The sequence below is a fragment of the Rhinolophus ferrumequinum genome, chromosome 11, assembly GCF_004115265.2.
Source record: "Rhinolophus ferrumequinum isolate MPI-CBG mRhiFer1 chromosome 11, mRhiFer1_v1.p, whole genome shotgun sequence".
In the NCBI taxonomy this organism is placed as follows: domain Eukaryota; kingdom Metazoa; phylum Chordata; class Mammalia; order Chiroptera; family Rhinolophidae; genus Rhinolophus; species Rhinolophus ferrumequinum.
The window spans coordinates 13,631,528-13,645,352 of NC_046294.1; the positions used below are offsets into that span (position 1 = coordinate 13,631,528).

Here is a 13,825-nt window from a genome sequence, read left to right on the forward strand (position 1 = left end):
TGATGTTCTCATTTACTCATCAGCATCTTCCAGAGGACATACTAGATGCAGGGCCCTTTTCATCCCTCCCTTAAAGCAGTGATTCTATGTGACGGGTGACAGGATAGTCCAACCACAGTGGTAAAACAGAAGCTGAAGAGCAATGAAAAGAGAGGTTTAAAGAAAGTCAAACCAAAGAGGGTTTGACTGATAAGTGATGTCCTTTTTCCTCATTCAGCATTCATTGCAAGACGTCTATGGGTGGCCAAAAGCATATCCCTAACTGACACATGCTAGTTAGAGTGTAACATGTAACCAGGGATTCAGTTAAACCCAGTGTGCTGGATAAATGCCATCCAAACCCTTATCTTTACTGCATTTTTCTTAAAATTCCTGGTGTAATATTTCTCCAACAGAGATGTAGGCATTTAACTTCCATGGCATGTTGGATAAGGAGAGTTAGAAAAAAAAATGGGCCAGTCTCCCACCTTGATAGATCAAGTTTTTCTCTTTTGTGTAATGTTTCTAGACAGCTTATAAAATGCAGTCCCTGGACTGCTCAGGGCAGTTCACATATTGCCCATGGGTCGTTGGCTATCTGCGGGACTCGGGCAAACGCTTGATTCTCCTCTGCCTGGTAACAACATCAGCTACTTAGGTATTTGGGGGAAATGCAACTACTTTTCACTAATTCCTTGTAAAACCAACCCAAACCCTTATTACAACTTTAGAAATTGCAGCATAAAGTAAGTTCAACTTTTATATCTTGTTTGCACAGAGAAAGAAGCCAAGATTTACAGTATCATGCTCTCCAAAGAGAAGCACAAATACCAGCCAGGAGCCAGCTCCAGATATGAAGCCAAACTGGTCCAGGAACACATTTCCTGCCACACACAGAGGCGGCGCCAACGTGGTGTCATACCCCTCCTTGCACATATACACATACCCGTAGGGTGCCTGGGCCACCCCACACAGATGTTTCTTTGACATGTCTTGAGTTAAATATATTGTATAGCAAGGGGAGTAGTGTGACTGGAGACTACGATCATTTGTGGTACACTCTTGTGCGTTCATCATGCGCTGACATTACACTAGGTGCTCACTCTGTGTGCATGTCTTCAAGATGCATACTTCACAAATTGCTTTTTCACAAAATGAAATTTTATTATGATGTATAGAAAAGCTTTCTTTATCAGAAATTGAAGTATGTGCTTATGGCACTACAGCACAGATATACCTCATTTTAACCAATAGATATTCTCTCTAAAATTATATGCAAATCCACTTTAAAATATCAAAGTCTGTTTGAAACATATTCTGGAAATGTGTGCTATGTTCAAAATGTCTGTGTCAGAGCTCTTAAATGATGAATGATCTGTCAGACTGTGGTATGTCAGGTCTTCTCAGGGTGAGGAGTTCCCACATACGCAAAATAATTCATTTGTTACCCGGAAGTTAATGTTGCGTATATTATATTCAACAAAGTTATGTAAGTTTTTTAACCCATTGATTAAAATTCTTTCTAACCAGTTGTTTCCTTTGATTGGTTAACTGCATAATCTATGTGAACAGATATTTTATATTTTATGTTCTTCACAAGTACTGTCTGCCTTCTGCAGCCGGTCATATCAATGTGCTAGAGTCAAGTTAGAGAAGGATCACTCCAGTTCATACCAGGCCTCCTATTTTGACTTTACCTTTTTATCCCATTGGATTGAAAGTTTCCTAGTATTTTTTTCATTATCACCTTTAAACCCTTTCAGCCACTGCCACTACCTGGGTGGCTAGTGATTAGAACCCCATGGCAACACAGATTTTATTACAATTCCAATGTCTGTGTCTTTTATTTTTTAATTGCTAGTTTATTTTGAGAACAGTTTTACAGAGAAATTGAGCACATAGTACAGAGTTCCCATATACTGCCCTATCCCCCACGCACCCCTCACACACATTGTGTGAGTCTTTTCACGGGGAATATCTGCCCATGCTCTTTACATAGGAAGTTGCAGATGGCCTTCTCTTATTTCACACGTGACTCACACCCTAAAACCATTCATCTGCATTTTAAGTATCCAGAAAGTACCCTGCCAAAACTCCACTTTTTGTCCCTAAAAAGGTATCTTTATTTTTTTAAGTGTATTTCTACCCCAGCTTTTTTTTTTTTAAGGGTCTTGATTCATATCGCCAACTGCTTTTTTTCCTTTTTCTTTTCTTTTGTTCTTTTTCTTTTTTTCTTTTTTAAGGAGGGTGCAGCTCACAGTGGCCTATGCGGGGATCAAACCGGCAACCTCGGTATTATTAGCACCACACTGTAACCAACGGAGCTAACCAGCCACCCCTAAAACGGTATCTTTAAAGGAAAGGTCCCAAAACAGTTACACACTGCTGAGGAAAAACCTTGTTTGAAAGTTGTTCAAAAATACTTGTTTTTGCTCCAAATGATTTTGGAGAAGCTTTATAAAAAGCATCCCAGTATGGTGACATTTTTGGAATCAAAAGTCAGAATACTTGATCAGATTTTTTTAAAGTGCTTTTTGAGAGCAAAGCCTTCTTGAGAGATGTGGTGCGGATGCTAAGATACTGAAGGGGAGAATCCTGTGCAGTCCAGACACAGCCTCCACATCCGGTAATCGCCAAAAAGCCATGACAGGTCGGTTTTTTGAGCCTGCTCAGCACAGTCAGTCCTGTAAAGGAGTAGCTGTGTGTTTTCGTTAGAAAAGAGAGGGAGGTTTTCCTGCTCAGATTAGGAAGTGCCCACAAGGAATTTATATGCTGTGGCATCTCGAAGCCAAAGTGCCTATTTTTGCTCATTCTGGTTTTGGTAGAAGGCTGCAAGGGGTGACTCTGGCTAGAGAATTTAAAATGGCAAACCAAGGTAATTCATTCTAACTGAACATGTTAAATCTCATGCTGCAGGAGAAACAATCTGAAGCATCTTGACCACTACAAGTGAACCATGAGAATGGCACCAGGGGAAAGTAGAAAAATAGCATTTTAGTCATGTCAGAAGACAAGATCAACTTGACATTCTGCAGTTGTCAACAAAGGTTAGGGATATAGGGGAGGGATAATGAGTGTATTTTAGTACTTTGGGTTTTTTTTTGGGGGGGGGTTGTTTTCTTTTAAATTTTATTGGGGAATATTGGGGAACAATGTGTTTCTCCAGGGCCCATCAGCTCCAAGTCATTGTCCTTCAGTCTAGTTGTGCAGGTGCAGCTCAGCTCCAAGTCCAGTCGCCATTTGCAATCTTTAGTTGCAGGGGGCACAGCCCACCATCCCATGTGGGAATTGAACCGGCAACCTTGTTGTTGAGAGCTCGCGCTCTAATCAACTGAACCATGCGGCCGCTCCAGGTTTGTTTTGTTTTTTAATAAACTAAATGCATATTCACTGATAGTAATTTTTTGAGATTCAAAATTATTTCAGGTGTACACATTTTCTTTAGAAGCCATACTTTTTGGACCATGGGGTCATAACTGCGGTCCTATTACCATCTGCTGACAGTATACCCCTTTCTGTTTTTGGAGAAGTGACAACACCTCTTGAAAGTGGTACAGATGAATCTAAGGTAAAGAGATGACAGTAAGTATTACTCTAAAGAAGTTTTTGATGGAACATTAAACATAGGAAATCTGTGTAGACATAGAGGCCTTCTTGAAAACAAAAGTTCTAGATGTTTTTTCACTTGTCATTAAAAACGTGCAAGAATTTTGGAGATCTGTTGGTACCTGGACACTATGAAACTACCGTTGATCACTGGTTTAGTTATGTTGTCACCAAATTTGATCCCAGCTATTAGCGAAATACCACACACGCAAAAAATGCTCTGCAGAAATAGAACTGCTAACGTCTGGTTTTCCAGGCTGTTCTCAAACGAGTTCTGGTTTAACTACCTAGAATAGCAGAGATGTTTCCAAAGCACAGACACTTGGCAGCTTCTGCACACGACGCCTTTGAAGCTACAAAGCCTATTCTGTCCTTTAAACTACAAAGACAGGCCGTATGGCATGGCTAGGTTTAGTTGAACTACCTTCCACCAGTGACATGTCTGTCCACTTCTTAGAGGAATACTCCCGGGGAGGATAAGCTCATCACTGTTCAAGCGTGCTGAGGTCCAACATCTTTCTCCCCTTTTCCTTCCCTTGATGCTACCTGATCAACTAAAAAGAAGCTCGGAATATATTTTCCCCTTGAAGTGGGTTCCACCTTGGCTCTGGGCAGCTGAGTCATGTGGTCCGTGAGAAACAAGCTTCCTGGTGAAATCAGGCTCCAAAAGACATTGTTTTAATAAGTATGTTAACAGACAAACTCTAGTGACACAGTAAATGCCACATGTCTAGAGTAATGCTTGATTAATAAGGGTCAAAAGAAATGAAGATCCCTAAGAATGTGGAAAGAAATAATGCTACTCGAAAATTCTGACTCCCTGCCAACACTCCTACCCTAAGATAGGGGCGATTCCCACAAATTCCTCCATCAAAAAAAAAATACCTGAGCAGTAACTAACTGACTTAGGAACTACAGAGAACGCAATGATGTGTGAGACTCCATTCCTGCCCCTGTGTGTGAAACTCAGGTGGAGAACAAAGACTAGTGTACAGGAACAAACCGGTCAGGAAGACATTCTGCTAGCTTCAGACTGCTGCAGTGGGTAAGGAGAGACACCAACCTGGAATTTTAAACACCTGGGTTTGTATCCCACCAGGCCGCAGTGATGGTGTTGGAGCGGGGGTGGGGGGGCAGTTGATTAACAGGTCTGGACCTTCATTTCCTGACCTCAAAAGTGAGTGACTGACCAGGTGAAATGATCTCTAAGGTCCCTTTATTTTTATGAAATCACGTTTATTTGAATAATTCTCTCAGCTATTGATCATATGTTGCAATCTTGAGCCTGAAACAGTTCTTGCTTCAGCCTGGGCCAGTTAGGTCTTCTCTCACTCAGTCTCTAGTCCTTACTCGGTTGCTCTAAGTACAGCCCCTCCCAGCTTGCCTCCAACCAAGTTTGACACAAGCCATCTCTTCCCATAGTCTCCTGCACTGGCTAGTCCTAGACTGTTGGATTAAGTGACCAAAAATCACTTCAGCTCAAGCTCCAGTCACTCGCTCCTTGATTTCATTTCCTTCACCCTTTAGCCCAGACTCCAGGGTGCCTTACGTCAGCCACTGTCTTGCCAGCACTCCAAGGCCCTCACCCTCTATCCTTCTGCCACATCCACCTGGTAGTTCCCCAACTTTGGATCCATCCAGGCATCCCAAACATCTGTTTTCTCTCCTCCTACTCCCAGGCTGCCAAGATGGCTGCAGGAAAACATGCCATCAAGGGGACCAGGGCCACCACTCATGTATCTCCTCCAGGCTCAGATATTTATCCTCTGCTTCTGAACCTGGACTTTCCTCACCCTTCATACCTTCTCCATTTCCTCAAGTCCCTGGCTCCCTCTCTGCTACCTCCCAACAAACAACCTTGCTAGGAGGCGGTGGTTAAAAAGCTGGGTTCTGGTGGGGTGAGGACGGGGGGTAGAGAGAAAAGTACACAGGAATTCTGGACTCTCTTTGGTAGGTTTGTTTTCTGTACTGGTATTGGAAAGATGATTCTGAAACTATTTTAGATGTGTTATGTGATTGAGCAAATCAATAAATGTGTTGATGTTAAGAACCAGGGTTCTCACTCTGGTAGAAGAAACATGCAAATATTTAATGGAGGGAAATAAGGAAAAAAAACCTGTGAAAATGGATTGGAATTGGAGATACCAGTGTGAACTCAATTTCTAAAATATGTATATGTATGTATATTCATATGTGTATATGCATATATGTATGAATATTCAGCTCTGTCTGCTAAACGGGCCTGAAACCAAATATTCCCCATTAGCAATAAGCACATTTTGCGTTGAGATCTTGTTCTCTAATACCATTCCCCACTAAAAGGAATCAGGGTTCATTAGAGAAATGGCTGCTTCCAAGGTAGGGCATTGTAGCTATGAGATGAAGAGCCTGGCCATTTTGTCATGCCAAAACATAAGAAAGTACTTGTTTAAAAAAAGGCATGTCACAGGACACAGGAGCCAGCTTAGATATTTTGGATATTTTGGGTGAAATGAAATACATTATTCAAGTTAATTTTACATGTTTCTTTTTCTTTTTTAATGTAGCTACTAAAAATATTGAGATTATATATGTGGCTGGCATTATATTTCTATTGGGCATCACTGTTCTAGAATATTCATCTCACAATGAATGATGGCCTCTTGTCTTCTGCAACATCACTTACCTTGGCTCCCTGAATGCACTCTGGGCTCTGGCCTTCTCCTTCTGCCTCGGTGATCTCCCCCCACCCTTGGTGCCTGTACTCCATGATGACATGGGGTCTGGCCTCTCCCACACCCCAGACCACTAGGTCCAACGGTCTCCCCTCCATCTCCACTTCCTACCCTCTGTACCTCAAAGGCAACATGCCCCAAATGGAATTATTTCATTTTATTTTCCTTAAACCAGAGCCTCCCTCTGTATCCTCTCTCAGTAAACAGTATCGCCATCATTACATTACCATGTCTGTAACCTCAGCACTGCTAGTTGCCCTCCCCTGTATCTCCACGTCCAGTCAGAGATCACATTCTATGGACTCTGCCCCTTTATTAAATCTATAAACTTCCCTCCACCCCCTTAGTTCCGGTTATCATTGTTCTAAACTATTAAATCTGGTCTCCAGCCTCCAGTCTCATGGATCCTGAACTTTCTTTGACAGAGCAGCCAACGTGAGCTGATTACAAGGCAAGTCTGATCATGTTGGTCCTCTCGCAGGTACCTCTCTCCATCTCTGTCTGATACGGCCCCACTGCCTCCTCAGCCTCCAACTCTGAATTCCCTATGAATCTGGAACATTGACCACCTCTCTCTGATCCCTCCACACTCCCTTCCATTACTTCCATTACTCTTTCAAGACTCAGCGAAGAGTCAATTATACCGCAATAAAAAATAAATAAATAAATAAAAAATCTCAGCTTAAATATAGCCCACTATTTGAAACTAGCGTTGATGCTGTTTTGCAGGCAGGACTCACCAATCCTTCCTTTGTGTCCTACAGACTTCTACCTCAGCTCCTGAAACATGTTAGTATACAATTTGTTTACTTGTCTGCCTTTCCTAATTAGAGTGATTTCGACTCTGGCCCATAGGAGAGGGAAAAAAATTCAAGCAAAATGCAGTTGTTGCTTTACATAAACAAGTAGTCCAGATATAGGGCAACTCCAGGACTTGTTAATATATTGAGCAGCTCACTGGCGTCATCAAAGATCCAGGCCTTATCATCTTCCGGTTCTGCCACCTTCAGTGCCAGCTTTGTCCAACTTTGTTGGCTGTATGGCTGCGGCAGATCCAGGCAAACCACCAGACCCAACAATGCCCAGTGAAAGAGAACACCTGCCTCTGTGTGTCTTTTTTATTTTTCAGAACCTTTTTATTTTGGTAGTTTTTGATTTACAGAAAAGTTGCAAAATAGAGTTCCCATGTACCCTCACTTAGTTTCAGTTTCTCTTAATGTTATCACCTTACATTACGATGGCACATTTGTCAAAACTAAGAAAACATTGCTATATTACTATTAACTAAACTCTGGACTTTATTTGGATTTCACCAGTGTTTCCTTTAATGTCATTTGTCTCTTCCAGGATCCAATCCAAAACTTACATTTCATTGTCATGTCTCCTTAGTCTCTTCCCAGTCTTTATTTTCCGTAACTGATAGCTTTGAGAAGTACTGGTTAGATACTTTGTAGGACAGTCCTCAAATTGTGTTTGTCTGATATTTTCTCACGATTTGACTGGGGTTGTGGGTTTTTGGAAGGATTGCTACAGAGAAGTGCCCTTCTCATCACTTTAATTAGGGGCACTTGCTGTCCACATGACATCACTGGTGATTATGTGTCTCTTTGTAATGCCAGGAAAACCTTCCCAGAAGCCCTACAGAGGATTTCTGTTTATGCCACATTGGCCAGAATCCATCGGCTTTGATATGAAAGTAGTTATAAGCATCATAGAATGAGTTGACAAGTATTTCTTCCCTCTATTTTCTGAAAGAATTGATATATATATATTTTTTTCTGTTTGATACAACTTAGAAGTAAAACTATTTGGGCCAGGGTTTTTCTTTAAAGATTTTAAATTACTAATTCAATTTATTTTCTTATTATCATCTAATCAGTTTTTCAGTGTCTCCTTGAATCAATTTTGATAATTTGTATCTTTTTAGTAATGTGTCTATTTCACCTAAATTATCTAATTTGTTGGCATAAAGTTCTTCACAATATTGCTTTCTAACCCTTTTTCATTTCTGCAGGGTCTATGTTGATGTCTCATATTACACTCCTAATTTTGGTCCTTTGTCTGTTCTTTCTTTTTTTTATGGTCAGTCCAGCTAAAGATTTGTGTTGTCACAAGCCCAGGAATCATCTACTGCTGAAGCCACATAGATGCAGAGATTTTCACCTGCGTGGTTACTGGAGCTCTTCAGTCTCCATATTTTGTCAGTGGAGGAAACTTAAGCCTGGAGAGGGGCGTGAACCCAACATTTAGTGAAAACCATAAAGCAAGTAAGAACAGCACTTCTGGGTTTCTGACTCCCAGCCAAGTGACATTCCCATTTCTACTGTCTGTTCCCTGTTTAAAAACCTATATGGCTCCCATGGCCTAATCATCAAAACATCCAGGACCTTCCTTTTTCACCTATCCTACCTCAGTCCCAACCATCCCTGCTACACAAATTCTCTTCCATTGAAGTCACGTTCCTGGCTGCCTCGAGCACTGTTCGTGTGGTTTTCCCCAGCCAGGACCCAGCAACTAAATGAAGACTCTCAAAAAATATTTTAACAATTGTCACCCCAATAAATTAAAAAAAAAAAAAAAGTTTTATTTAAAGGACTTACCCAGTAGGCAACACTTCATTCACGTGCCAAAATGGCGAGCAGACCTGCTGTTGCAGCATCAAGCTGGTCACTAGAGGGTATTCGAAAATGGAATTACAATGCTGCAGGATTCAATAAACTGGGGTTAATGCACGATGACACAATACATGTGGATGAAGATGTAAAAGAACCAATAAGAAGGCTTCCTGAGAACTTGTATAATGACAAGGGTGTTTCAAATTCAGAGAGCATTGGACCTGACCATGAGGCAGCAGACCTTGCCTAAAGAGCAGTGGACAAAATATGAGGAGGATAAATTCTACCTTGAACCATATCTGAAAGAGGTTATTTGGGAAAGAAAAGAGAGAGAAGAATGGGCAAAGAAATAACCATGTAATGGAAATGTTTGGATGCAGCTGACCTCAAAGTATTTTTATGATGTTGTGTAACTCTGAAATGTACAATTTAAAATTATCTGGGCTCCAAATGTATTACTTTATTTTTTTACATTTTTTAAAAAGATTTTATTGGGGAAGGGGAACAGGACTTTATTGGGGAACAGTGCGTACTTCCAGGACTTTTTTCCAAGTCAAGTTGTTGTCCTTTCAGTCTTAGTTGTGGAGGGCGCAGCTCAGCTCCAGGTCCAGTTGCCGTTGCCATTGTTAGTTGCAGGGGGTGCAGCCCACCATCCCTTGCGGGAGTCGAACCGACAACCTTGTGGTTGCCTTCGGAGTTAAGAGCACGGAGCTCCAACCACCTGAGCCACCGGGCCGGCCCCCAAATGTGTTACTTTAAATAAATGTCTATTATAATTTTTTAAAAATGTATTGAATGAGAGGATGGATGGATGGATGGATGGACGGATGGATGGATGAATTTGCTATTCAAAACTTAGTTCAGTTTCTACTTCTTCTATGAAGCCCACTTAGATCTAAATCTGCTGTCACAGATTTCTCCATTCTCTGCTTTCCCTATGCATTGGTGATACAATTCAGTCCTCAACAGTTTCATGTATCGGACCTTTCTGTCCCTAACTAGACTGCACATCCTGCAGGATCCATGTGGTATGAAATTCAGTTCCCAGCCCCATGATGGGAGTTGTATTTCTAACTGTGTGACCTGGTGGAGTCACTAACCTTTCTGAAGTTGTCTTCTCATCTTTAAAATCAGAGATGATCCTTTGCCAGCCCACTTCACAAGATTGTCATGACAATCAAATGAGATAAGAATGGGGCCGGCCCGGTGGCTCAGGCGGTTGGAGCTCCATGCTCCTAACTCCGAAGGCTGCCGGTTCGATTCCCACATGGGCCAGTGGGCTCTCAACCACAAGGTTGCCAGTTCAATTCCTCGAGTCCCGCAAGGGATGGTGGGCTCCGCCCCCTGCAACTAAGATTGAACACGGCACTTTGAGCTGAGCTGCCGCTGAGCTCCTGGATGGCTCAGTTGGTTGGAGTGCGTCCTCTCAACCACAAGGTTGCCGGTTCATCGCCCGCAAGGGATGGTGGGCTGTGCCCCCTGCAACCAGAAAACGGCAACTGGACCTGGAGCTGAGCTGCGCCCTCCACAACTAAGACTGAAAGAACAACTTGAAGCTGAACGGCACCCTCCACAACTAAGATTGAAAGGACAACAACTTGACTTGGAAAAACAGGCCTGGAAGTACACACTGTTCCCCCAATAAAGTCCTGTTTCCCTCCCCAATAAAATCTTAAAAAAAAAAAAAAAGAGATAATAATGTATATGAAGAAGCACTGGAAGTTGTGACCTGTTCTAAAAATACGAGGTGTTTGGCATTATAGTAGGTTCAGTAACTCTTGACTGATTGAAGAAGAGAGAACCAACATTTAGTGAAAACCTGCCAAGTTCTGAAAATGGCAACTGGACTTGGAGCTGAGCTGCGCCCTCCACAACTAGACTGAAGGACAACAACTTGGAGCTGATGGGCCCTGGAGGAACACACGGTTCCCTAATATTCCCCAGTAAAATTTAAAAAAACACAGGTTGATTGTATAAAAAAATTAATTAGTACTTTGGAAGGTGATAAAGGCTAGGGAGAAAAATAAAGCAAGGAGGGGGAATAGGGAATGCCAGATTGCTTTTGAAACTTATTACAATGAACCAGTGAAGGAGGTGTATTCACCCCAACTTCAGCATAAATCGGTTAAATGACTCACCCAAGGCTGTCAACCAGCAAGTGGCAGAATCAGAATTGGAAAATGAGAAAAAAGTTACAGAATCTTCGATCTCTCTCCCAGGTCAGACTGCCTGTCAGCCCGGGAGTCTCTTAACTGGCAAAAGCACTCATCTGTCCCTGGGCTTCATTATTATTATTGACCTCTTGGCAGCTTTTGACATTACTGACCATCCCTACCTTTTCCAAATTTTTCACTTTGTTGACACTATGCTGTTCTAGTTCTGTTTCCCTTCTTAATTAGTTCTGCCCCTTTTCACTTATTCCTCTCACCACTTGAATATGAGTCACCAAATACAACCCATTTTCTGGTCACCATATTGAACTATGCATATATCAGGAAACACCATTCATTCGGATCATAGGCTTTGTGAATGCACTTTTTGGAGTTGTACCGTGCACAGGTTGGGCAACTGTTTATAGCAACCCTATAAGTTTTGCACTTCTCTTATCTATGCTACTGACTTCAGTTCCCTTCCCTCTGCAGATTCTTCCCCAAACGTGGTGGGCAGCTTCTGCCCTGAACCATTGGAGAATATAGTGGAGCAGCCTGCATCCCCCACAACCACCTACCCTCGCAAGAGGCTCTGTACCTCTCAGTGCCCACAGGCATCAGTCGGGCAGAGACAGTGGATATTTTGTTGGCACCACCAACACACAAATTCATGAATAAAGAGTCCCCTTGCTAAATGGTCTCTTTGGTTAGGTATCAGACATTTTCTGGTTAGACACTGTTATTTAGATATCAATTGTATTGATGTCTAAAACTTTCTAGATTTAGTTAGAAGTAATTGTAAGTTTCTTATAACTCTAAAAGCTACAATTTGATATGATATTTTTGAGGGCCTAGGGGACAAAAGGTATATTGATATTGATGAGTAGGCATATTATATCATTCAATCCTCACAACAAGAGTATGAAGTAGACATTACCATACTAATTAGTCTAAGATTCAAAGGAGTCCTGTGATTTACCTAAAGTCACACTGTTAGTAACTGGTAGAGGTGGAATTTGCGCCAGGTCCATTGAACTCCGAAGACCATGATCCTTCCTACTCTATAAACTGCCTCCCCAAATGACCTAGTACTATGCTGAGTACAAGACAATAGTAACTAAAATCAACTTTTGTAGTTCAATAAACAGTTTTAAAAAAACCTTATGTGCACAATTTCACTTAATGCTCAATAATTCTGAGAGGTAAGTATTAGTGTTATTCTTCGAGTTAGATACAAAAACTGAAAACAAGACCTCGCGCTCTTTCTTTCCCACTTGGGCCCGGCAGGATGGCTCCCGCAAAGAAGAGTGGCGAGAAAAAGAAGGGCCATTCTGCCATCAACGAGGTAGTGACCAGAGAATACACCATCAACATTCACAAGCGCATCCATGGAGTGGGTTTCAAGAAGCGTGCCCCACGGGCACTCAAAGAGATCTGGAAATTTGCCATGAAGGAGATGGGAACACCAGATGTGTGCATTGACACCAGACTCAACAAAGCTGTCTGGGCCAAAGGAATAAGGAATGTCCCATACCGCATCCAGGTGCTGTTGTCCAGGAAGCGTAACGAGGATGAAGATTCACCGAATAAGCTCTATACATTGGTTACCTACGTACCTGTCACCACTTTCAAAAATCTACAGATACAGACAGTTAATGTGGATGAGAACTAACTGCTGATCGTCAAATAAAGTTACAAAACTGCAAAAAACAAAGCAAAACAAAACAAAACAAAAACTGAAAACAAAAGAAGAGAAAATGCCTTCTGAATCACTGGGATACAAAAGAAAGCCAGGATTCAAATGCAGGTCTTGTGGGTACTTCATTCTCTGTGCCATGCTCTGGCTCACTAGGTGTTGTTTGATGCAGAACATGTGAGTTGGGGAGCAATAGGGTAAGGACAATGCCTTTTTCTTTTTGCCCCCAATAGCCTGTTGTTGTCACACAGCAGCATGCCTTCCTGTCCCCTCATACCTACCCCTAAAAAGAAAGAAGAGTCTGTAAGACTATTCCTTTCAAGGACATTGTTTCACCTTTATGCCATCTCCTTGTTTGGCCCCAAAGGATGGCTGGCTAGCCAAGAACAGGTAAGATTCCTCAAGAAAGGAACAACCTAAGACAGGCACAGTCGTGTGGGGACCACCAGGAGAATTCACGGGGTTGATAGAGGTGGGCACAGCTCCCCACCTTCCCCCGTCTAAGTAAAGCTTCTGCCTCTCTGGCTGTATTCCTTGTCACAACCTGCTTGGGAAGTGATAACATCAGTTCTCCATCTCAGTAAGTTTTCAACATAAAGGTTTTGTCCCCTGGGGAGGTACAAACAATAATTATTTATACATCATGGGACTTTCGGCAGGCAAGAGTGATTGGTTTGAACCAGTTTTCTGGTGTGGTGTATGAGACTCACAGACCGTAGTAAAAACAATGCTATTTCCTTGTATGTGCATCAATAAAAGCCGCAAGGTGGCCCGATTCGGGGCTCTCAGTCCTTTGAGGATGTGAGACATTTGGCCCCTGTTTCAAAACTTTCTTGATTTCTATTTCTTTCTTAACCCTTCCCCGCCCCTTCTCGTTCTCTCACTGCCCGTGTTGCGCTGGACCTAACAGCCTGTGGCCTCGTAGTTGGTGGTCACGGTGGGGACAGAGACCCAGAGAGCAGTTTCCAGGCTCTCAGCCTCATGTGGAAAGATGCTGGCTCGGGTAGTAGTTGGCCATCAGCTGTAACCAGTTAGCCATTAGCCACTAATATAACTGCCGTGGCT

General features: G+C 42.3%; 2 protein-coding genes, 1 long non-coding RNA gene and 1 pseudogene across 6 annotated transcripts in view; all 4 read left to right on the forward strand.

Moving 5' to 3' along the window:
* Positions 1-1,475, forward strand: part of AGBL2 (AGBL carboxypeptidase 2) — a 32,756-nt gene extending 31,281 nt beyond the window's left edge. For all 4 annotated transcript variants that reach the window (XM_033121935.1, XM_033121938.1, XM_033121939.1 and 1 more), the window contains one exon: positions 758-1,475. In XM_033121935.1, coding sequence (XP_032977826.1) covers positions 758-931 — 174 coding nt within the window. In that variant the 3' untranslated portion in view covers positions 932-1,475. The remainder of the gene's footprint in view (positions 1-757) is intronic.
* Positions 1,476-7,028: 5,553 nt separating this feature from the next.
* On the forward strand, positions 7,029-12,040 carry LOC117031001 (uncharacterized). The gene is made up of 3 exons (XR_004424463.1): positions 7,029-7,088; positions 8,387-8,566; positions 11,557-12,040. It is a non-coding gene; the product is annotated as an uncharacterized LOC117031001 (long non-coding RNA).
* LOC117031000 (cytochrome b-c1 complex subunit 7-like) lies at positions 8,931-9,267 on the forward strand (annotated as a pseudogene).
* Positions 12,041-12,321: 281 nt separating the features above from the next.
* On the forward strand, positions 12,322-12,736 carry LOC117030960 (60S ribosomal protein L31-like). The gene has a single exon (XM_033121226.1). The coding sequence runs from the start codon at positions 12,353-12,355 to the stop codon at positions 12,734-12,736; it is 384 nt and encodes a 127-aa protein (XP_032977117.1). The 5' UTR covers positions 12,322-12,352.
* Positions 12,737-13,825: the final 1,089 nt, after the last annotated feature.

Bases quoted from the DNA above. Each gene is read 5' to 3' on its own strand.
- LOC117030960 (XM_033121226.1), top strand. From the start codon at position 12,353: ATGGCTCCCGCAAAGAAGAGTGGCGAGAAAAAGAAGGGCCATTCTGCC.